At 42.9% G+C, this 26,462-nt stretch overlaps 1 protein-coding gene across 4 annotated transcripts in view; it reads right to left on the bottom strand.

The window, feature by feature from the left end:
- Positions 1-26,462, bottom strand: part of LOC126272614 (monocarboxylate transporter 2-like) — a 109,373-nt gene that overhangs the window by 53,473 nt on the left and 29,438 nt on the right. For all 4 annotated transcript variants that reach the window (XM_049975563.1, XM_049975561.1, XM_049975562.1 and 1 more), the window contains exon 2: positions 8,416-8,513. In XM_049975563.1, coding sequence (XP_049831520.1) covers positions 8,416-8,505 — 90 coding nt within the window. In that variant the 5' untranslated portion in view covers positions 8,506-8,513. The remainder of the gene's footprint in view (positions 1-8,415; positions 8,514-26,462) is intronic.

Consider the following 26,462-nt stretch of genomic DNA (forward strand, 5'->3'; position numbering starts at 1 on the left):
AATTTCTGTATGGTGCGAAAAGTGGCAATTGGCGCTAAACAAAGATAAGTGCAAGGTCATCTATATGGGTACTAAAAGTAATCCGATAAATTTTGGGTATACGATAAATCGCACAAATCTAAGGGATGTTAGTTCGACTAAATACATAGGAATTACAATTATGAGCAACTTAAACTGTAAATACCATATAGATAGAGTTGTGGGAAAGGTAAAACAAAGATTGCTCTCTTAGCAGAACACTTAGAAGATGCGACAAACCCACTAAAGAGACAGCCTACATTACACTTGTCCGTCCTCTGCTGGACTATTGCTGCGCGGTGTTGGATCCTTACCAGGTAGGATTGACGGAGGACATCGAGAAAGTGCAAAGAAGGGCAGCTCGTTTCGTGGTATCGCGCAATAGGGTTGAGAGTGTCAATGATATGATACGCCAGTTGGGGTGGCAGTCACTGAACCAAAGGCGTTTTCCTTTGCGGCTAATGTCTATTTATGACATTTCAATCATCAACTTTCTATTCTGAATGCGAAAATATTTTGTTGACACCCTCCTACGTAGGGAGAAATGATCATCAAAATATAATAAGAGAAATCAAAGCTCAAACAGAAAGATTTAGGTGTCCCTTTCTCCCACGCGCCATTAGAGAGTGGAATGGTAGAGACGTAGTATGAAAATTGTTGGATGAACTCTCTGCCAGACACTTAAGTGTGAATTGCAGAGTAATCATGTAGATGATGTAGTTATAGATGTAGATGGTAACTCGTCCAACGAGTCATCGCCAACGTTAGTTCGTTTTTAGTACATGGGGGGAAGGGGGGAGGGGAGATACAGATGTAAAACATTTTACTACGAGCAATTCTGAGTGAATATAATTGGCTGTTCTGCTAGATTTTGTCCTTTCGATAAATCTGTTGTGAACAGTGTGTACCTAAGCATATGTATGTTGACAATGTGAGTGTCACAAACAGGTAGTAGGATTATTTCGTATTTTGACGTTCGGTGGAAAGTAGGTTTAGTATTTAGTCGTGTCGACAGCTAAACCGATATTCTATTTTATTGCTTGAAACTGGTGTTGTATCTGGAAGTGAATTTCAGATGTTTGTGAGAAAAATGTAAAACTGTTTATTTAATTAATATTTACTACAGCCAATATATAACAAGTAAAACAGGCTGAATTTTGATCATTGTGTTGTCTACGATGTAGGCAGCATATGTTGTTGCAAATACTGTTCATTAAACTGTGTGTACAGATGTTGATCTATGATCGTATGACATTTTTAGAAACGTTTCAGGATTGATACCACTGCATCGACCAACATTTCAGGTAGAAGATGGCAATGCGTAATGTTCTACGTCAGTAATGTAATAGGTGTTGTTGAATGGCTAATATAGCTTTTTATATCGCAGGAGAACTTTTGTGAAGTTTAGAAGGTTGGAGATGAGCTACTGGCGGAAGTAAATCTGTGGGCACAGATCGTGAGTCGTATTTCTCCCGTTCCGGCACACAATTTCAATCTGCCAGGAAGATACATATTTGCGCACACTCCACTGAAGAGCGAAAATTTCATTCTGGATATTTTTTGTTTGTTTCGGTCGTAGGTCTACTTGAGGTTAACATTTGTTCTTATATACCTGGTAAACATAATTAAAGTAGCGACAGAGGAACAATAGTTGCTTATACTACCAATAGTATTGCGGACGGTCACGCTTTTATCATCCCTGACCTAAACAAATGCAAGAAATAAATCATCCAGTTCTTTAGCACAAGAAACGTATTAAAATTAAACAACAGTGTTCTCAAGATCATGTAGCTCAATATCACTTTTTGTAACTATAACCTTTGTAACATTTCTCCAGAAGCACATAAAACTAGTTCAGAAGCACAGAGGTCTTGGTTAGGTAATGAAATTACGAAGCAGAATGCAAAAAATTTGAAGTAAGCAGAAAACTCTAGAATTTGCACTTGCAGATAGCAAAAAGGTTACAATCCAGTGGTGCACGTTAAATAAAACAGAACAGACAACTCAGAAAACAGAATAAAGAAAAAACAAAAGAAAAAACCAAATTCATTGTCCTCATGTGAAGTGTGCTGAAGGAGAACTATTTCATACACACATCCATATAGTCAAGACATATGACACACACATTTTACCCGGGAACAATCAATATCACTCACGCATTAATGTATGAAGTTGAAAAAAATAGAGCAGAATATTAAATATTGCATTAAGAAGAATAAATTAACAAATGCTGTGGGAGAGGAAAAGTAGATAATGTAGCACAAGAATGAAAATATAATTGAGATTTAACCAGGAAACTGACAGAAAACAAGTAAATGGCATCATCAAAAACAAGTAAACTCATAAAACAAAGAAAGATAGTAAGAAAGCACTTGCGCTTATGTCTTCACAGAAAGAAAAGTAAGAAGTTGAGGAATGGCTACAAACGAAAGTAATACTCTAATACTCATAAGCATACAGGGATATATGGATAAACCAACAGAGCTATTTAAAAAAATGTTGAAGTACATCCTCTCAGAATCACTCATAGTATAATGTTTCACCTTTTATCCAGCTCCCCCAGGGTATGGATAACGAACTAACATGGGGATGGCGTGATGACAATATCCGATGCCATGCAGATAATATGCAATTCCCAGTACCACTGGACGAGGATGATATTGTCTTCACCCATCCACGCCGTAAGAAGTTCTTCAATCCCGTTTCCAAGATATAAAATATCAAACGAATAATTTTTTTCAAACAGAAGTTTTCAATAATCTGTACGTTACGCCACAGAGATTCCGCGCACAAGCAGTGTGATCTTTGGTTGTCAGTATACTGTCGTTGCCTGTGCAGCATTCGCGAGTGATGAGTGACAGAGTCTGGTTTTGTTCGCGATCCTTAGCGGTCTGGGAATAACTTGCAGAAGAAGGAGATGCAATCATAGAGGATGTTGATTTTTGGAAATAAGTTTTAGTATAGACTGATTTCAGAAATGTGAAGATATTCAGGTAACGTTATCGCTGCATTGCTTGCTCCTGCTTCATTTATGATAAGTTTGAGATAGGTAAAGTTTCGGTGTGATTTTTCATTGTTGATTCAATACGGTTAGTTTTATTTTCGAGGCGGGATAATTGCTCACGAATTAGTTGCTCACATGGCTTGTACCACCCATAAGATATTTTAGAAGGGGGGAGGGGGAGGGCAAACCTATGGATATGAAGTAGTATGAAGTACTTTTAATATTTGAGAAGACAAATATCGACTTGTAAGTAACCATTAAAAAAACTCAGTTTGGACCCTGTTAAAAATTTTCGAAATACCAATTTTTAATTCATTTTCTTGAAAGAAAAAACACCTGATTGCAGTATATTTTCCTAATCCGTGAGAGCCAGGGGGCGGGGAAAGGAGGGGGTACACGGCCTCCATTGCCTCTGGGTACGGGTGAGTTTTAGATTCACCACTCCTACACCATTTCATTAACGAATTACATGACAGAGCTATCTTTTTACTAGAAATGAATTTTTTAACGATTGTTGCAAATGTTGAAAATCATTTTCATAATTTAGATTTGAAATGTTAGTCATTTTATACCATTCTGTAGGTTCAACTTTTCGCCATAAACTTACCAAATTTATTTTGTAATTCAGTGCCACGAAAGTTTATTAGGGCCACTTCAACATCACTGTTAGGACGCAATAAAATTATTTACCTTTAAGCATTGCATTATACCTCCTTTAGAATACAATTTTTGGTTTTATCATTATTTTTAATAGAAGTTAACTGGAAATAGTAACACAGTTTCATATAAATTTGGCTATTTTTTTCATACGATGAAATTTACGTAACCACGCCATTTGCATTATTCGGTTGAAAGAACGTTCACACTACAATACATACCCACATGAAAGTTAAGGATACAAAACGAACCAAAGAATCGTAAAATATTTCCTTTCGTCTTACTGTAGGTGCGTAAAGACTCATAGAAAATTATTTAAGTATTTGCTGCATCAAATCACTGCCAAAATTTGTCCCCGTGTGATACACGGAGTTATGAAGCATAGGATATGAGATGTAATAGAAGCAGCTATTACAGAGAGAACACGCTCTATGTTATAGATTCTGAACATCCTTCATAAAAACCCTATTAATTAGATAAATACGAAATGTCACAGCCATGATTGATGGGTTATTACATTCCCATTAAACGCTTGCTTATAAATTAATTGTCGCGGTTGGTTCAGATCCCTGCACACAAATACTTGCAGAATTTTAAATGGGTAACATTTGTTCGATTATTGTCAGTGAAGGGCAACATGCCTTAATGCAAGCAATTACATAACAGTAATCCTCGTCATGAGTGACGAGTCATGGTTTCACTTGTCTGGGTGCATAAATTGCCAAATCAACCGGTATTGGTAGACAGAAAATCCACACGCCATTCTTTGAGATGACAGCTAACTGTGACCTCTGTTTGAGAATCGTGGAGGGGTTTATTTTAATTTGATGGAATGTGAGTGTCAGTTATGTTAAGGGCCGGTTTGAAGTGCCACACCCTGTACGATAGCCCCTGCGCTGTCTGCGCCATGCACCGCACTGGACTGTTTTTAAGGAGATAATTATGCGTTAGAAATTTAGAACCGTAGCTAATAGTACTATTTAGTATGGTTGCGTACGAGAGTGTAATATTTTCAAATCATGTGAAGTAATAGGCCAACGAGATAACAGCAGTGTGTATTTTCGATAATTTTGAAGAAAAGATAATAATTCTAGTTTAAGCAACAGTTGGACCTCCAGACTATTTCTTTGACAATTATTCATTTCGAGCCGAATTTGTTTAGTGTCTGGATTAGTGCTGTGTTTGTGACCCTATTTTGCTTTGCTTTAAATAATTTTGAGATCTGCCGCAATCTGCCTTTACAGTGCGTTTGTCTACAATTCATTCAAAGCATTTCTGTAAACCATTCATTCGTGTTTCACCTCTTAACACTTTCAGATACTTCGGTGTGTTCAATCTCTCTCATTCCAAGTCGCAGTGTTTGCTTTCCAGTTTTCGATGGTAAGAACAATGTGCACTAGTGGCCATTAAAATTACTACACCAAGAATAAATGCAGATGATAAACGGGTATTCATTGCACAAATATATTATACTAGAACTGACATATGATTAGATTTTCACGCAATTTGGGTGCATAGATCCTGAGAAATCAGTACCCAGAACAACCACCCCTGACCGTAATAACGGCCCTGTATGCGCCTGGGTATTGAGTCAATCAGAGCTTGGATGGCGTGTACAGGTACAGCTGCCCATGCAGCTTCAACACGATACCACAGTTCATTAAGAGTACTGACTGGCGTACTGTGACGAGTTAGTTGCTCGGCTACCATTGACCAGACGTTTTTACTTAGTGAGAGATATGGAGAATGTGCTGGCCAGGACAGCAGTCGAACATTTGTTGTATCCAGAAAGGCCCGTACTGGACCTGCAACATGTGATTGTGCGCTATCCTGCTGAAATGTAGGGTTTCGCAGGGATCGAATTAAGGGTAGAGCCACGGGTCGTAACACATCTGAAAGGCAACGTCCACTGTTCAAAGTGCCGTCACTGTGAACAAGAGGTGACAGAGACGTGTAACCAATGGCACCCCATACCATCAAGTTGGGTGATACGCCAGTATGGCGATGACGAATACACGCTTCCAATGTGCGTTCACTACGATGTCGCCAAACACGGATGCGACCATCATGATGCTGTAAACAGAACCTGGATTCATCCGAAAAAATGACGTTTTGCCATTCGTGCACCCAGATTCGTAGTTGAAAACACCATCGCAGGCGCTCCTGTCTGTGATGCAGCGTCAAGGGTAATTGCAGCCATGGTCTCTGAGCTGAGAGTCCATGATGCTGCAAACGTCGTCGAACTGTTCGTGCAGATGTTTGTTGTCTTACAAACGTCCCCATCTGTTGACTCATGGATGGAGACGTGGCTGCACGATCCGTTACAGCCATGCGGATAAGATGTCTGTCATCTCGACTGGTAGTGATACGAGACCGTTGGGATCTAGCACGGCGTTCCGTATTACCCTCCTGAAAGCACCGATTCCATATTCTGATAGCAGTCATTGAATATCGACCAACGCGAGCAGCAATGTGGTGATTCTATAAACCGCAACCGCTATAGGCTACAGTCCGACCTTTATCAAAGTCGGAAACGTGATGGTACGCATTTCTCCTCCTTACACGAGGCATCAGAACAACGTTTCACCAGGCAATACCGGTCAACTGCTGTTTGTGTATGAGAAATCGGTTGGAAACTTTCCTCATGTCAGCACGTTGTAGGTGCCGCCACCGGCAATTTTAATGGCCAGTAGTGTAAATCAGTGACAGAGTCATACGGAACGTTTTGCGAAATTTTGCACACTCCAGAGATATAAACAAAATAAGTTTATAATAAAACAGAATTCGCTTTTCAACGTGAACTGTAACAGTTTACTGTAAGTTAAGAGACAAATAGTACAAGGCACCACGTGTGACATCAGAAGACTGTCGTTTGTGCCTGCCGATTATTCGAGCGATGTTAAAAACTTGTAACAGCAGCTACCTTTCTTGTGTGAGTGAGATAATGATTCAAAGGTGAAAGTATATAGCACCTGATACGGCTTAAATTAGTCAACTGACTTTTTGCAGGCATGTCATCCAACCGATCAGGTCTCGGAAGGTAAAAAGGTACAGCACGACCGCTATGTCATCCTCAGCCGATAGGCGTCTCGCGATGCGGTTACGTAGGGCATGTGGTCAACACACCACTCTCCCGACCATTGTCAGTTTTCGTTACCGGCGACGCTATTTCTCAGTCAAGTAGCTCCTCAATGGTCTTCACAAGGGCTGAGTGCTCACCACTTGCCAAGAGACCCAGACGGTCTCCATTTATACCATTTTTCGCTGCTGATGTATAACCCTGTACCTGTCTGACAGGATATCCGTGTCTTCATTACATTTCACTTCACTGACGTCCGCTGTATGTAGATGAAGCCTTAGCATTTCTTTTTCAGTTTTCCTGGTTTCCCTTCTGACATTCCATGCCCCGACTCCTAAAATGTTATCCTTTTGTTAGTTATTTGGTCTTTTTCTCATGATCACCTCCCCCATGGCAGTCCCCTCCCATGTATCCGAATGGGGGACTAGTCGGGAATCTTTTGCCAATGGAGAGATCATCATAACAATTTTTCAGCTACAGGCCACAAGTCCTTTAATACAGTGATTTCCATTGCCATCTGCGTCATCATGTCTTGGGTCATTGTTGATTCTTCCGCCTTTTAGGGGTCGTTTCCCTCTCTGACCGCTCCTCCGCCTTCTTTGACAAGGCTTTTGGCAGAGTGAGGGTGACTTCTTATGCCGAAAATCTTCGGCCGCCATTGCTGATGATTTGTATCCAGAATTTAAGCGTGGATGGGGAGAGAGAGAGAGGGCGGGGGGGGGGGGGAGGGGGGGACTCCGAACTCGTGACCGAAGCAGCCATTTTGATTACTAATAAAGGACGCTATTCTCTGACCATGGCACACGTGGCAGAAAAGCTTGCTGTGTGTGCTATAGTCTTGCTTAACGTCAAATGGAAAAGTAACTGAAACGGATAAAGGTAACACAATTGGGAATATCAGAACACTTAAACATTTCACTGCACTGTAACATCGGTAAATGTGGTTCCAGATATGGGCACATATTTCTTGACGGCTTTCTGATAAAATGCTTGTGGTAAAAGGATTGTAACTTTTTAAGTATCAGTTCAGTAATTTTAACGTTAACATATCGAAGTTGGTGTATTGCGCCTGAACTCACTCATACTTGGATGCATCGCCTAACGACACACATCACCTTCAGGTTTGCGAATGGAAATTTTTTACTACGTGGGAGGATAGAGGAGCAGCGAATTTCAGAGTCAAGTCACAATACCCCAGTGAGCTTTTCATGCGTGCTGTTGCAGTGATTGATCATTATGAAGGAAATAGGCAAAAACAAGAGACGGAAACTAACTCCCATTATCATATCCCATAATATAGTACAAGTTTAATCGATGCGTTAAGAGTAACGAAAATACTAAACAAATTTAAACTGTTATTAATTATGGTTTACTGAATAATAGCTTATAGCAGGAAAGTCAAACTTTTGGCCTTCCTTCAGAAGGAAGGGAGCCTTCCCTGTATGTTTGTGTGTGTGTGTCTGTGCCTGTGTGTGTGTGTGTGTGTGTGTGTGTGTGTGTGTGTGTGTGTGTAAATAAATTAGTGTTACTCCTTAATTATCAGAATTAAAGAATCTTTCATAGTTGTCCCTTACAGACCTTGCCATGCAGTCTTGAAGTAAATCTATTTACTTTGATAGATGTCCAGCAGGTACAGCACATTGAGTTAAAAACTTACGTTGGAGAGCGCTGCCCCTAAAACAATCATCCAGCCCCACCCTCCATCGGGTGGAACTAGTTCATATTCCACAGTCGCAATTCCCGTCATCGCTGCATCTAAAACAAAAGAAGAAAAATATTCATCAAACATTCCTAGGGGAGGAAATAGGTGGTTGAGCTCTGACTTGCTGAAATATCTGTTGCAATCATTTGCATCCATTCTTCGCTAATCATTATGAAGTGGTAGAGAGCGCTATTCATTACATCCTGTTTTAAAATCTGTTGTTGTTCCACTTGCGGATGTAGTATGACAACAGTTACTTATAGGTATGCTCTACAACATCAGTCAACTGCGCGTATTAAAACCAGTAGTCTTTGCACCAGAGCTACATCCTAAAGAGTTTTCAGATTTGCTGTTCAAGACCGATTGTGTACATGTTTTAGTCTTTCACTGGAAGGTAGTTATAGATTATTAAAAAGAGGTAAAGAATCTCTGATATCTGTAACAAAGCAATGACGTCTTTTAATAGGTGGAATAATATAATTTCATAGTTGATTATCGATTATTAGAGCAAAACCGATCGCGACCACTAGCAACAGAATCTTTGATGCTAAACTAATTTGACCATACGTAAACCCTATAGTTTTACACGTAAGACATGTTTATAACAATAGCACAGATGGCTACTTGATTCTGTAGACACCATATAATCCTTCTAAAATGGTATTTTAGGTTTTATGTGGAACTGAATTTATCGAAAGTTTAAACCTGGCGTGGGCGGATAAATAAGATAGTGCAATGTCTGAGTTGTTCAGAAGAAAGACGCACAATGGCCCTTCAGGCATGCATGCATGCATGTCAGAAGCAAGAATCGCTGCGGTGACTACAGCCGTTATGAAATACATTATATGTATTTGCGAATACGAACAACCACCAGCTATATAAGGGAATAACGACAATGGAAATTTGTACAGGGCTGGGACCCGAACCTTGATTTCCAGCTTTACATGCACGAATGTTCAAAGGAAAATTTCATCCATCTTTTTAACAACACAGGCACTGCAATATCGTACAAATCAAATTTGTTATTGCACTGAGCATTCTTTTCACTGGTGCTACTACACTCCTGGAAATTGAAATAAGAACACCGTGAATTCATTGTCCCAGGAAGGGGAAACTTTATTGACTCATTCCTGGGGTCAGATACATCATATGATCACACTGACAGAACCACAGGCACATAGACACAGGCAACAGAGCATGCACAATGTCGGCACTAGTACAGTGTATATCCACCTTTCCCAGCAATGCAGGCTGCTATTCTCCCATGGAGACGATCGTAGAGATGCTGGATGTAGTCCTGTGGAACGGCTTGCCATGCCATTTCCACCTGGCGCCTCAGTTGGACCAGCGTTCGTGCTGGACGTGCAGACCGCGTGAGACGACGCTTCATCCAGTCCCAAACATGCTCAATAGGGGACAGATCCGGAGATCTTGCTGGCCAGGGTAGTTGACTTACACCTTCTAGAGCACGTTGGGTGGCACGGGATACATGCGGACGTGCATTGTCCTGTTGGAACAGCAAGTTCCCTTGCCGGTCTAAGAATGGTAGAACGATGGGTTCGATGACGGTTTGGATGTACCGTGCACTATTCAGTGTCCCTTCGACGATCACCAGAGGTGTACGACCAGTGTAGGAGATCGCTCCCCACACCATGATGCCGGGTGTTGGCCCTGTGTGCCTCGGTCGTATGCAGTCCTGCACGGCGCCAAACACGCATACGACCATCATTGGCACCAAGGCAGAAGCGACTCTCATCGCTGAAGACGACACGTCTCCATTCGTCCCTCCGTTCACGCCTGTCGCGACACCACTGGAGGCGGGCTGCACGATTTTGGGGCGTGAGCGGAAGACGGCCTAACGGTGTGCGGGACCGTAGCCCAGCTTCATGGAGACGGTTGCGAATGGTCCTCGCCGATACCCCAGGAGCAACAGTGTCCCTAATTTGCTGGGAAGTGGCGATGCGGTCCCGTACGGCACTGCGTAGGATCCTACGGTCTTGGCGTGCATCCGTGCGTCGCTGCGGTCCGGTGCCAGGTCGACGGGCACGTGCACCTTCCGCCCACCACTGGCGACAACATCGATGTACTGTGGAGACCTCACGTCCCACGTGTTGAGCAATTCGGTGGTACGTCCACCCAGCCTCCCGCATGCCCACTATACGCCATCGCTCAAAGTCCGTCAACTGCACATACGGTTTACGTCCACGCTGTCGCGGCATGCTACCAGTGTCAAAGACTGCGATGGAGCTCCGTATGCCACGGCAAACTGGCTGACACTGACGGCGGCGGTGCACAAATTCTGCGCAGCTAGCGCCATTCGACGGCCAACACCGCGGTTCCTGGTGTGTCCGCTGTGCCGTGCGTGTGATCATTGCTTGTACAACCGTCTCGCAATGTCTGGAGCAAGTATGGTGGGTTTGACTCACCGGTGTCAATGTGTTCTTTTTTCCATTTCCAGGAGTGTATTTTAAGCATGAATTTTTTTAAAATGATGAGTGTTCAAAACCCATTTGTACTGACGACTCAACCCAGCCCTGTCATTTTCCTGTTCCACTATACTACCGAATATAAACATCAATGTTATGACTTCTTTTCGGAAGGTGTTTATATGAAGGGTACCGTTATACGGAAGTGAGACGTGGACGATAAACGGTTCGGACAAGAAGAGAATAGAAGATTTCCGAATGCGGATTGTTGAATATTAGGTTGTTAAATTGGACAATTAGCGAGGAGGCGCTGAATGGAATAGTTGACAAATGAAATATGTGGTCTAAAGGACTCATTCTGAGGCATGAGAGAATTTGGCATCTGTAACAAGTATCGATGGGCGGTGGGATTTAAATCCTAGACCAGAGGTCACCAAACTACGGCCCGCGGGGCAACACCGCGAACACCATCAAACCGGCCCGCGGTAATGGGCCAGACATGCGAGGTCTCCGGCCCGTCGTATTTTATTTTTTTATTACTTTCGAACCTTGCTTATCGAGCACATCCCATAACGAATGATGAACACAACGACCAAAAAAAAGAAAGAAACTAACCTGCTTAACGAACATTACTTCGCATAAAGAATCTGTTTAGTTCTATTTTTTCAGTCTTGAATAATCATTTAAAAAAAAACTTCCTGGCTTATACGTCTTGGAACATTGCTTAGGAACAACTGCAAATAACACAGGTTGGTGAAACATGTCATGTACATAAAAGCATTTAGGCAAATAAACGAATCAAAAGATTCCAAGTTAAACAGCAGATTTAAATTTAACATAATATAAAAAGTGGGGATATCATAGCATTTGTTAATGGTTGAGATACAATTACAGACATGAGTACACCGTGATATTGATGTATATGGCTGTAATCCTGGTGCAATAAATCTTATTTACATGTTATAGTAGTGACATCTTATTTATATGACGTAAAGATGACATAGTAATGTTAACAACTGAGTCAGCTACCACATATGAAAGCCATCTTAGGCAATTTATAGCACTGGTAAGTAAACATTACAAATATGGATTGTTATACGATTATATCACTTGTTATGTATTTCACTGTTATTGTCTAACCTGCTTTCAGAAAACACTTCATAATGTCACTTTGAAGCCTAAATCATGATTGTGTAAGTGTAAATGTAACACTGTAAATAAACATCAGCCTAATGGCGGTACTTACTTTAAAGAAATATATTATGACTGTGTCCCGCATTATGAGAAATTATATATTATTTACTTGTACCAATGTAACTGAAATGAATTAAGCCCACAGCTCCAGATCAAACAAAAAACAGTTCACTCCGTAATGCCTACTTGCAGTGCCACTCAATATCAGCTCGTAAAGAATGGCAGCAGTGGTAAGCGCCACAAAAACCTCAGAACTGTACCGCGAAGTTCCCAGCGGCACTGGGGTATCAGGCCACAAGAAAAGTTAGACAAACTGCAGCTAGGCCGCGGCTCTTGCAGCTTGGTAGAAAAGCCAGTGTGGCCGTTAGGCTCAAATGTTTGGAGACCCCTCTTCGAGACAGTAGAGGGAGGTTAACACTAGAACACAGTAAGTAGGATCAAATGGTTGAAGATTTCAGTAGTTGTGCAGAAGTGAAGATACTTGCACAGGATAGCCTAGTGTTGAAACCAGCATGTAACCATTCTTCGAACTAGAAATCACAACTACAATAACGTTCGATTCTGTGTCAGTATTTCTAGCCACTTTGCGGGCAAAATGACGCTGTCAAGTAGACAGTATTGCAGAGTAGGCCAAACAAGTATATTGAAACTAGCCAGTTGCCAGTGATTTTGACCAACTTTCCATCTAGCAACCAAGCTTGTTTCGATTAACAACTGCCTGCCTGAAATTTCATGCTTAGTTTTCCAAGTAGTTCCTGATGTTTTTGTGCCTCAAATTTATCGTACTCTGCCACTTAGATACGCAACGACAGCATCTACGCTACTGGCCATTAAATTTGCTACATCGAGAAGAAACGCAGATGATAAACGGGTATCCATTGCACAACTATACTATACTAGAACTGACATGTGATTACATTTTCACGCAAATTGGGTGCATACATCCGGAGAAATCAGTACCGAGAACAACCACCTCTGGCCGTAATAACGGCCTTGATACGCATGGGCATTGAGTCAAACAGAGCTTGGATGGCGTGTACAGGTAGAGCTGCCCATGCAGCTTCAACACCATACATAGTTCATCAAGAGCAGTTGGGTTGGTTTGGGTTGTTGTGGGGCAGGAGGCTAGGCAGCGAGGTCATCGGTCTCATCGGATTAGGGAAGGAAGAGAAACGAAGTCGGCGGTATCCTTTCAAAGGAACCATCCCGGCATTTGCCTCGAGCGATTTAGGGAAATCACGGAAAACCTAAATCAGTATGGCCGGACGCGCGATTGAACCACCGTCCTCCAGAATGCATCAAGAGTAGTGACTGGCGTATTGTGACGAGCCAGTTGCTCGGCCACCATTGACCAGACATTTTCAATTGGTGAGAGATCTGGAGAATGTGCTTGCCAGGGCAGCAGTCGAACATTTACTCTATCCATAAAGGCCCGTACACAACCTGCAACATGCGATAGTGCACTATCCTGATGAAATATAGGGTTTCGCAGGGATCGAATAAAGGGCGGAGCCACGGGTCATAACAAATCTGAAATATAACGTCCACTGTTCAAAGTGCGCCAATGCGAACAATAGCTGACCGAGACGTGTAACCGATGGCACCCCATACAATCACGCCGGGTGCTACGCCAGTATGGCGATGACGAATACACGCTTCCAATGTGCGTTCACCGCGATGTCCCCAAACACGGATGTGACCATAATGATGTTGTAAACAGAACCTGGATTCATCCGAAAAAAATGACGTTTTGCCATTCGTGCACCCAGGTTCGTTGTTGAGTACACCATCGCAGGCGCTCCTGCCTGTGATGCAGCGCCAAGGATAACCGCAGGCATGGTCTCCGAGCTGATAGTCTATGCTGCTGCAAACGTCGTCGAACTGTACGTTCAGATGGTTGTTGTCTTGCAAACGTCCCAATCTGTTGATTCAGGGATCCGTTACAGTCATGCGGATAGGATGCCTGTCATCTCGACTGGTAGTGATACGAGGCAGTTGGGAACCAGCATGGCGTTCCGTATTACCCTCCTGTACCCACCGATTCCATATTCTGCTAACAGTTATTGGATCTCGACCAACGGGAGCAGCAATGTCGCGATACGATAAACCGCAATCACGATAGGCTAGAATCCGACCTTTATCAAATTCGGAAACGTGATGGTACGCGTTGCTCCTCCTTACACGAGGCATCACAACAACGTTTCACCAGGCAACTCCGGTCAGCTGCTGTTTGTGTATGAGCAATCGGTTGGAAACTTTCCTCATGTCAGCACGCTGTAGGTGTCGCCACCAGCGCCAACTTTGTGTGAATGTTCTGAAAAGCTCATCATTTGCATATCACAGCATCTTCTTCCTGTCGATTAAATTTCGCGTCTGTAGCACGTCTTCTTCCTGGTGTAGCAATTTTAATGGCCAGTAGTGTAATATTATTCCGGATTCTATAAGCTCCAGAAGAAGAGAGTTTTACAATGATCAAAAGAGCACTTCACCACCCACATGTCTTGGAATGCGTTTTATTATTATTATTATTATTATTATTATTATTATTATGTGAATCTCTTTCCCAATAGTTGTGAACAGGACAACGCTTACTGTGTGTACTGTCCAGTGTGTCGACATGCCTTGAGACGTTCTTTCAAGCTTAGATCGAACACACATTCTCAACATAGTACAAGAAGGGTCGTCTGCACGCAAAGTTGCCCGACGAATTGGCGAACACCACGTCACATCATATCTCGAACGTTAATCTGAGACACATGACGCTAGGGAAGAACATATTTGTTAGCTGCCTACAAAAGACAGTATGTGCAGGGAAGCACTGCGAGAAATGCATGCTTGAACATAAGTGCAGATACTAGGCAAGACTGCACATTGCGCTGTTTTATTCGGACATGTGTGGCACCTATGCTGTGTCTTAAACACTTTGCAAGTTTCAGCCAGGGTCAGAACAGTTTTCCGTGTACTTCTGGATCCGTTAGGTCGGAGTCAAATTAATTTGTACTTGGCGAAATAGTCGTTGCTCTTATGGTGGTTGCTTCTGTAACCAAGCTGCCCGAAGTGTTCGGTGATTCAAGAGGCACCGTAATCAAAGATTTCTACCGCATACAGGGAGAGCGGATAAACATAATTTGCTACGTCACAACGCGAACAAATATGTGTGTTCAGTGATAGCGATAGAGTACCTCTGAATAGTATTGTTTTCAAAAAATAAGAGGACGACAGCTGCAGAAGTCACCGCAGAAATGTGTGTTCCTCTCGCTAATCTTGTCAGCAACAAAATAATTTAAAAAAATATTCAAATGTGTGCGAAATCTTATGGGACTTAGCTGCTAAGGCAATCAGTCCCTAAGCCTACACACTACTTAACATAAAATATCCTAAGGACAAACACACACACCAATGCCCGAGGGAGGACTCGAACCTCCGCCAAGACCAGACGCCCAGTCCATGACTGTAGTGCCCCAGACGGCTCGGCTAATCCCGCGCGGCCGAACAATTCCTCTCAGCGCCCATTCCGCTGTAGACTGAAAATCTCATTCGGGAAACATCCTCCAGGCTGTGGCTAAGCCATGTCACCGCCGTATTCTTTCTTCCGTGAGTGCTAGTTCCGAAAGGTTCACAGGAGAGCTTCTGTTAAGTCTGGAAGGTAGGAGACGAGATATTGGCGGAAGTAAAGCTGCGAGGACGGGGCTTGAATCGTGCTTCGGTAGCTCTGTTGGTAGAGCACTTGCCCTTGAAAGGGAAAGGTCCCGAATTCGAGTGTCGGTCCGGCACACAGTTTTAATCTGCCAGGAAGTTTCATATCCCCACACACTCAACTGCATAGTGAAAATTTCATTTTGGAATATGAGGGAAGGGACTCAGAGAGAACTGGAATCCTAAACCAGTTATTAGTGATACTGAATTACGAAACAGGAAAACGTGGTGCCCAGAAGCCCTAAATCGGGAACTATGGACCAGTGAAAGAATGTCACTTGGTCGAATGTGTCTTGTTTCTCACGGTCTCAATCTTCTGGCCGAGTATACGTTCCAAGATTGAAACATTGTTGGGGATCAGTGATGATTTGGGCAGCCATATGTGAATATTCGATTAGTCGCACGGTTACTCTGCATAATTTACCGCCCACGTTTATGTGACCATTTTGGTTGATCAGTTCCATCCCTTGGTATAATGTTTGTTCCCCAATGATGCAGCTGTGTTCCGGGACGACAGGGCCCCCATTCAGACAGCTAGTATCATTTGCAAGTAGGCTGCAAGTAGGTTATTTAGGAAGTAGGCTGTTTAGCTTTTTATGTTGGTAATACCACGTAGTGCTGTGTATGAAAATCTCTGACTGCGCTGTGTGCAGTCTGTGGCTGGTTGGACTCATTGTTGGAATATTCGCTAGTCTAGTGTTGGGCTGTTAGATGTGAACAGCGGGCAGCGTTGGGCAGTTGGAGGTGAGCCGCCATCGGTGGTGGATGTGGAGAGAGAGAGATGCCAGAGTTTTGAGGGGTTACTGTAAGGTGACGATCTGGACGCGTGTACACCAGAAAAAGGAAATTTGTAAGGATGGATGTCATGAATTGATAGATATATAGGGTACGTCCAAACTTTCAGGAAACATTCCTCACACACAAATAAAGAAAAGATGTTATGCGGACATGTGTCCGGAAACGCTTAATTTCCATGTTACAGCTCATTTTAGTTTCGTCAGTATGTACTGTGTTTCCTCGATTCACTGCCAGTTGGCCCAATTGAAGGAAGGTAATGTTGTCTTCGGTGCTTGTGTTGACATGCGACTCATTGGTCTTCAGTACTAGCATCAAGCACATCAGTACGTAGCATCTACAGGTTAGTGTTCATAAAAACGTGGTTTTGCAGTCAGTGCAACGTTTACAAATGCGGAGTTGGCAGATGACCATTTGATGTATGGATTAGCACGGGGCAACAGCCGTGGCGAAGTACGTTGGTGGTTACTGTTTAACGTCCCGTCGACAACGAGGTCATTAGAGACGGAGCGCAAGCTCGGTTTAGGGGAGGATTGGTAAGGAAATCGGTTGTGCCCTTCCAAAGGAACCATCCCGGCATTTGCCTGAAACGATTTAGGGAAATCTTGGAAAACCTAAATCAGGATGGCCGGAGACAGGATTGAACCGTCGTCCTCCCGAATGCGAGTCCATTGTGCTAACCACTGCGCCACCTCGCTCTGTTGAAAAGTTTATATCGAGACAGATTTCCAGAACGAAGGCGTCCCCACAGGAAGACGTTCGAAGCAATCGATTGGCGTCTTAGAGAGCACGGAAACTTGCAGCCTATGACTCGCGACTGGGGAAGACCTAGAACGACGAGGACACCTGCAATGGACGAGGTAGTTCTTCGTGCAGTTGACGATAACCCTAATGTCGGAGTCAGAGGCGTTGCTGCTGTACAAGGTAACGTTAACCACGTCACTGAATGGAGAGTGCTACGGGAGAACCAGTCGTTTCCGTAACATGTATAGCGTGTGCAGGCGCTATCAGCAGCTGATTGGCCTCCACGGGTTCACTTCTACGAATGGTTCATCCAACAATGTGCCAATCCTCAATTCAGTGCAAATGTTCTCCTTACGGATGAGGCTTCATTCCAACGTGATCAAATTGTAAATTTTGACAATCAACATGTATGGGCTGACGAGAATCGGCACGGAATTGTGCAACCACGTCATCAACACAGATTTTCTGTGAACGTTTGGGCAGGCATTGTTGGTAATATCTTGATTGGGCACCATGTTCTTCCACCTACGCTCAATGGAGCACGTTATCATCATTTCATACGGGATACTCTGCCTGTGCTGCTAGAACATGTGCCTTTACAAGTACGACACAACATGTGGTTCATGCACGATGGAGCTCCTGCACTTTTCAGTCGAAATGTTCGTACGCTGCTCAACAACAGATTCGGTGACCGATGGATTGGTAGAGGCGGACCAATTCCATGGCGCTCTCCTGACCTCAACCCTCTTGACTTTCATTTATGGGGGCATTTGAAAGCTCTTGTCCACGCAACCCCGGTACCAAATATAGAGACTCTTCGTGCTCGTATTATGGACGGCTGTGATACAATACGACATTCACCAGGGCTGCATCAGTGCATCAGTGATTCCATGCGACGGAGGGTGGATGCATGTATCCTCGCTAACGGAGGACATGTTGAACATTTCCTGTAACAAAGCGTTTGAAGTCACGCTGGTAATTCTGTTGTTGTTCCATGATTAATGTGATTTGAAGAGAAGTAATAAAATGATCTCTAACATGGAAAGTAAGCGTTTGCGGACACATGTCCACATAACATATTTTCTTTCTTTGCGGCTGAGGAATGTTTCCTGAAAGTTTGGCTGTACCTTTTTGTAACACCCTGTATATATGATGACTTTTGAACATTATTAATGTAAATACAATGTTTGTTCTCCATCAAAATCTTTTATTTACTAAGTATGCCTATCAAATAAAGTAAGAGTTTTTCCAACACTGTCATTCATAATTTTTAAAGGGGGCGTTTCACTTTCAGGACTGATTATGCGAGCATGGGGTGAATTGTCGCCAGCGCCCTGGGCACCACAGTCATTAGACCTCTGTACTGACTCGCTTATCTGGTCTACTTTGGAGAGAAGAGTGCGTCATAGCTATCCACTTCCATCATCTTTACCTGAACGTGCCACCATTTTGCAGGAAAAATGGTATAAGATTCTGTTGAAAACCATACAAAACGTCTATTTAACCATTCAGTGACGAAGCTGTTTTGTAAGCAAACTAGTTCACTAGACCGTATTAAGTATGATAATTTGATGTATTTTTGTCCACGCCCTGTAGGTAACTCGAGGACACTGTAACATAACTTGTGCTCTGTCGTTTTGGAGAAAAATGGGAGGACTGTGTGGATGGAATCGTGTCCACATGACCAATACTACCATTGTGGCCCCCACTTAGAACACGAGTAGGGCATAGCAACATCCATACATAAAATGTGGGCAATGAAGTGCCTTGAGTGGAACCTGAATCAGTGGTGTCCAGTAATTATCACCAACGAAAGTGGGATATGATGACGCCTGATGATCGTTGTAGATTAGTGTAATGGCGGACACATACCAATGCGTGTTTCAAGCATTCAGTCTCATGGATTCAAAGGGGAGGTGGGACACCCATGTTTTGGGCCAGTAACATGTACTGATGTCGAACTTCTCGTATCACTGTCGAGATTACTTTGAAAGCTGAGTAGTACCCAGAAAGATCCTTCAACCTACTGTTGAGCACAGAAGTCAACAATCTGGCAAAAACTTCGTCTATCAAAACGAGCGCTGCGCGTCGAACTCGAAAACAGATTTCTACAGGTATGCTAGTCTTCAGATGAACTTCGTCGTGCGTCGTGCGAACCCTCCTTCCAGAATGAACGAACTAAGAAGGGCCGCCGCCGTCGACGGGTGGGACGTTTAGATTTCCGCCATATTGTACACAGCATCCTAAGGAGTAACCTAGTATGTAACACGCACAAATCATGAGAAGTATCAACACGGCATTGTTACTGTTTCACAATAATGGACATTACAACAAAGTTTGTTATTTTGTTGTAGACACCAGCACTTCTTATATTTCACCGTCACCTGTTATCAAATGTTCTCATACGATGAAGGAGATCATTTCGTTCTATGGATGAAAATGTGCGATAAAAGCTGAAGGTGTGTTTAATAGATGTGGAAACGTATAAACACGTAGAATCAAACAACAAAACACCCATTGATGCACGATAAGACAGAAAACGTTTGAATACAAACGAGTTTCGGAAGTAACGTAATTTCAGAATTAACTAGAGGTCTACAGAAGAGAAGCGTATGTATCGAAAAATTTTTTGGTACATAGGAAAGGAAATACATTGCCTTTTGTAAAAGGCAGAGTTTAAAAACGCAAACTTTAATATTTATTCGTGAAGTACGTCAGATGTCCAGAGAAAATAATTTTGGATTAGATTTTAAATTTGCTTATCAGCTGTAGATAACCACTGGATTGACAGCAAAAACGTGACATTGAAATTGGTGAGGAAGATTTCGGTGAAAGAAACTGAGTTTTTAAATAGGAGATTGAGATTTATTTTTAAAGGAAAGTTTGTAATGGATATGTATTATCAGTTCTGAGTTACGGCGATCAAGACTAACACGAAAAGCGTTAGAAGTTAAGCAATGGAGAGTTACATGTTGGAAAATACTAGGAGCGTCGGACAACAAATAACTGCATCAGGAAAGAGACTGTGGTGAATGATATTGTTACGAATGTAATAAAAATCATGTGTATGGAATATGTAACCAAGAAAATTGTTCTTTGGTGGGATCTAAGAGATGAAAAAAGTATGGCGGAAACTGAGTAAACGAAATTGTAAAGCATGCAGGAAAAACATAACTGCGTGAAATCAGTAAATCGCGGAGAAGTTTGGAGCAACCAGTTGACCTACAATAATTGCGAAATGGCTGCCGGTCGTGGTGATTGTGCTCTAAACAGTCTCATAATAGCGTGGGTAAATCTCACTGCAAACCGTTGTGGCAGGCTGTCTCTTACACGTGCTCTCAGACTTATCATTCAGGTGTTATTCAAGGCATATAACGAACGTCTCTTGTTGGTGGTCAGTCACCGGTAGCATACAACTGCGATTACAGATAGTGATAAATACGTAATACCAACTTCAGAGAATCGAACTGCAGTGAGGTCTGCGCATCGGTGTTGTCCATCAGCTGTCAAGTACGCATTACACCAAAAGCTACTGCTGAGAATATGCGTATTGTTTCTATCCAATCCCACATTGATGACAAACTTTTCTACACAGTAAGTTTTCCTTCATTTCCACTGTTCGTTTTAGGCATAGCAATTTTCACAGCGATTGTCTACAGCAGATGTCTCGTTAAATGTAGGAAAGAACTACTATTGATAAATCTTAATATCTTCAAACACTATCAGCGTTTTGGCAGATTGCTCTTCTACTTCTACCTATTTTTCTGTCCTACTTGGCACGTGCAAAACACACTTTGGGATCATTTTAGCTGCCGGTGACGTAGAGACTGGTGAAAGAAACAGAAGGTTCCTATAGTCAATGCGATCAGAGTTCTCGAATAGAACGGCTAGCCACAAGCTAGTAATTGACCGCCAACAAGTCAGGGAGCAATACGGATCGAAAACCGTAATCAGAGCCAAGGGGAACCCCATCAGTGGGGCGTAACAAAGACTTTAGGAAGTAGCGGGATTTTATGGACAAGCGTGGAGCCGTGGACACAGTGGATGGGCCCATGTGACACGTTAGAAGAGGAGAGGCACACTCTGCGGAAGGGGCTGCGGTATGAATCACAACCATCTCTGACCAATTTTCCATATCAACACTCGGAATGAACGAGAAATCCGAAACACTGTCATATATTAACAGATACTAAATTCATCATCTGCTTGCGATAAAGACGTATTTTATCTAATATGTTTTTCATAGTTTTTCAGTCGTTCGTTTACTCTAGCAGCGAAAATGAACACAAAAAGTGATATACGTATGTACAAACGCAGACAAGAAAATGCTTACAATTTCAGTGAAACTGGATGATATATTATCGCAGAGAAAGCACTCCCTCTGCAGACTACGAGTGGCCTACCGGGACCATCCGACCGTCAGGTCATCCTCAGTGGAGGATGCGTTTAGGAGGGGCGTGGGGTCAGCACACTGCTCTCCCGGCCGTTATGACGGTATTCTTGACCGAAGCCGCTACTATTCGGTCAAGTAGCTCCTCAATTGGCATCACGAGGCTGAGTGCACCCCGAAAAATGACAACAGCGCATGGTGGGACACCCATCCAAGTGCCGACCACGACCGACAGCACTTAACTTCGGCGATCTCACGGGAACCGGTGTATCCACTGCGGCAAGGCCGTTGCCTATTGAACAGAAAGAGCTTCACAAATTGAAGAAGTCAATAAGGCTTTCGTCCATTTCTGATCATTATGTAAGCAGTTATTTGGCTTGACGGTGAGTGATAGGGATATCGTCCTAAGAAGTATAGTGTCAAATTCTGTTCAACTGGCAATTCAGATCGGCAAAATCCCGAGCTGGTAGGAGGGCCCTGCCAATAAGGCTCCAAACATTCCCCATTGGAGACATATATGGCGATCTTTCTGGTCAAGGCAAGGTTTGGCAAGCACGAAGACAAGTAGTAGAAAATCTCGAAGTACGGAGGCGGGTACTATCGTGGTGAAACGTAAGCACAGGATGGTTTGCCGTGGAGAACAACAAAACGAGGCGACGAACGTCGTCGACTTACCGTTGTGCTGTAGGACTGTAGCGGATGACAACCAGATGGTCCTGTCATGAAATGAAATAGTATCCCAGCCCATAGCTCCTCGTTGGCTGACAAATGATGGGCGACAGTCTGGTTGGTAGTCCACCACTTTCGGGGAGTCTCCAGACACGTCTTTGTTGGTCGGCGGGGAATGGAATCTCGTTGACTTCAGTAGAATTGTCTTCAGTGATGAATATCGCTTCGAACTGAGCCTGACGACCAACGAAGATGTATCAGGGGACGGCAGAGGTATGTTGTTGTTGTGGTCTTCAGTCCAGAGACTAGTTTGATGCAGCTCTCCATGCTACTCTATACTGTGGAACGTTCTGCAGCTCCCAGTACCTACTGCAACCTTCATCCTTCTGAATCTGTTTAGTTTATTCATCTCTTGGTCTCCCTCTACGATTGTTACCCTCCACTCTGCCCTCCAATACTATCTGGTGATGCCTTGATACCTCAGAATATGCGCTACCAACCGATCCCTTCTTCTACTCAAGTTGTGCCACAAATTTCTCTTCCCTCCAGTTCTACTCACAACCTCCTCATTAGTGATCTACCCATCTAATATTCAGCACTCTTCTTTAGCACCACATTTCGAATGCTTCTGTTCCCTTCTTGTCTAAACTATTTACCGTACACATTTCACTTCCATACATGGTTACACTCCACACATATACTTTCAGAAACGACTTCCTGACACTTAAATCTATACTCGATGTTAACAAATTTCTATTCTTCAGAAACGCTTTCCTTGCCATTGCATTGCCACTCTGCATTGTATATCCTCTCTACTATGACCATCATCAGTTATTTTGCTCCCCAAATAGCAAAACTGATTTACTACCTTAAGTGTCCCATTTCCTAATCTAATTCCCGCAGTATCACCCGATTTAATTCGACTACATTGCATTATCCTCGTTTAGCTTTTGTTGATGTTCACCTTATATCCTCCTTTCAAGGCACTGTCCATTCCGTTCAGCAGCTTTTCCAAATCGTTTGCTATCTCTAACAGAATTACAATGTCACCGGCGAACTTCAAAGTTTTAATTTCTTCTCCATGGATTTCAATTCCTACTCCACATTTTTCTTTTGTTTCCTTTACTGCTTGCCCAAAATGCAGATTGAATAACAACCCTGTCTCACTCCCTCCCCAACCACTGCTTCCCTTTCATGCCTCTCGACTCTTACAACTGCCATCTTGTTTCTGTACAAATTGTAAATAGCCTTTCGCTCCTTGTATTTTACCCCTGCCACCTTCATAATTGCAAAGACAGTATTCCAGTCAACTTTATCAAAAGCTTTTTCTAAGTCTACAAATGCTAGAAACGTAGGTTTGCCTTTCCTTAATCTATTTTATAGATACGTCGTATGGTCAGTTTTGCCTCACGTGTTCCAACAGTTCTACGGAATCCCAACTGATCTTCCCCGAGGTCGGTTTCAACTACTTTTTCCATTCGTTTGTGAAGAATTCGCGTTAGTATTTGCAGCCGTGGCTTATTAAACTGACAGTTCGGTAATTTTCACAAATGTGAACACCTGCTTTCTTTGCGATTGGAATTATTATATTCTTCTTGATGTCTGAGGGTATTTCGCCTGTCTCATACATCTTGTTCACTAGATGGTAGAGTTTTGTTAGGCCTGGCTCTCCAAAGGTAGTCAGTAGTTCTAATGGAATGTTGTTTATTCCAAGGGCCTCGTTTCGACTTAGTTCTTTCAGTGCTCTGTCAAAATTTTTTACGCAGTCTCATATCTCCAATTTCATCTTCATCTACATTCTCTTCCATTTCTATACCATTGTCGTCAAGAAAATCGCCTTTTTATAGACTCTCTATATACTCCTTCCACCTTTCTGCTTTCCCTTCTTTGCTTAGAACTGGGTTTCCATCTGTGCTCTTGATGTTCATGCAAGTGGTTCTCTTTTCTCCAAAGACCTCATTAATTTTCCTGTAGGCAGGATATATCTTACCCCTAGTGATATGTACGTCTGCATCCTTACATTTGACCTGTAGCCAACCCTGCTTAGCCATTTTGCACTCCCTGTCAATCTAGTTTTTGAGACGTTTGTATTCCTTTTTTCCTGCTTCATTTACTGTATTTTTATATTTTCTCCTTTCATCAATTAAATTCAATATCTCTTCAGTTCCCCAAGGATTTATATTAGCCCTCGTCTTTTTACCTACTTGATCCTCTGCTATCTTCACTATTTTGTCTCTCAAAGCTACCCATTCTTCTTCTACTGCATTTCTTTCCCCCATTCTTGTCAATCGTTCTCTAATGCTCTCCCTGAAGCTCGCTACAACCTCTGGTTCTTTCAGGTTATCCAGGTCTCATCTTCTCACATTCCCACCGATTCCAGCACAGGTATACAAACATGAATTTTGCTCACCATACTGCCCAACAAAGTACAGCAGTCAGTAGCAATAATGTTTATTGGATATCCATATTTCGGTCAATGTGTGGTCTCCTGCAGTGCAATAAATGTAAGTGACTAAAATCTAGGTATGCAATATGTTGTGTTGCCAGAAGAGCCAACACCGTGTTACAACTGGAGGCCGAAATGCACGCGTTTTAGCTCACGCAGGCTGGCTTTAGGAGGGAAGAACTATACTGACGTGAGGTCTGAAACATGACAAGGGATTACAATTCAGAAAGCGGACGTAATTAGTATGATACTTAACTTTAATCCATTAATGACGAACGTCGCTCTTGACTGTACATGATTCACAATATTATCTGTTCAGGACACATAGTAACTGAATATGGCGCCTTGATAGGTCGTAGCAAATGACGTAGCTGAAGACTATGGTAAACTGTCGTCTCTGCAAATGAGAGCGTATGTAGGCAGTGAACCATCGCTAGCAAAGTCAGCTGTACAACTGGGGCGAATGCTAGGGAGTCTCTCTAGACCATGTGGCGGCGCTCGGTATGCAATCACTAATAGTGGCGACACGCGGGTCCGACGTATACTAACGGACCGCGGCCGATTTAAATGCTACCGCCTAGCAAGTGTGGTGTCTGGCGGTGACACCACACAATAAACATCACTATGACTGACTGTTGCACCCTTTTCTATTTGAAATGAATACTGTCGCTAACCACAACGGTGTCTCTATAGAATGAAGCATGATAAAACCAGGAGTGATGGTTTTTAGCGTAATTTTGTTTCATAGCAGGATGCCTTTGGTTGTTATTCGCAGTACCCTTAAAGCACAACGATAGGTCGAAGATATTCTACGTTCCGTTTTCTTCCCCTTCATCGCAGGTCATCATGGGCTTACATTTCACCAATAATGTCCACCCACACACGGCGAGAGTCTTTACTGGTTGTTTTCGTGCTTGCGAAACCATATCGTATCCAGTACTCTCGCCAGATCCCGCCCCGATTCACAACGCTTGAAGCTTCCAACCAGCATTTTCACGATCTATCGCGCCAGTTGGACGAATTTGGCATGATATCTCTTAGGAGGTCATCTAACAACTGCGTCAGTCAATGCCAAACCAAATAACTGCATGCATAATGGCCAAACGCGGGCCAACGCGTTACTGAGTTCCTCAATTTCGGAGCCTCTTTCTCTTGAATAAATCATCCAATTTCCCTGAATCTGCAATCATTTCTTTGCGTGTAGAAGTACGTCACGCCTGCCAGTTTGTTTCCCACTCGGGTGCGTGGTTTTTTGACACTAGAGTGTACTTTAACTGGGAGGTAAACTATCGTCATCTATCAGTCATGCTAATTTCACGAGATATATGTGGAAGGATATAATATGAGCTTCACTGTTCTTGCAATGAATACTCTTTGAATTTTATAAGCTAACAGCACTGTAATATGACATGCAACACTTGTGGCGCCTGCCACTGTGGGATGATGACCACTTGTGTGATTGTTTCCCACTTGCCAATCGAACCATTGACCTTAGATCTTCAGTGTCTCTTACATTAATCCAAGCCGGTAAGTGCCTCAGACTGCAGGCCAGTGCTCAAGCGTTGCTAGTACGAAATTATTTCATTCGTCGCTGATATACATTTGCTTAGGATACTGCCCTAGTGTCGAATGTGCATCCCCC

Source organism: Schistocerca gregaria, chromosome 5 (genome assembly GCF_023897955.1).
Source record: "Schistocerca gregaria isolate iqSchGreg1 chromosome 5, iqSchGreg1.2, whole genome shotgun sequence".
Taxonomy (NCBI): Eukaryota; Metazoa; Arthropoda; class Insecta; order Orthoptera; family Acrididae; genus Schistocerca; species Schistocerca gregaria.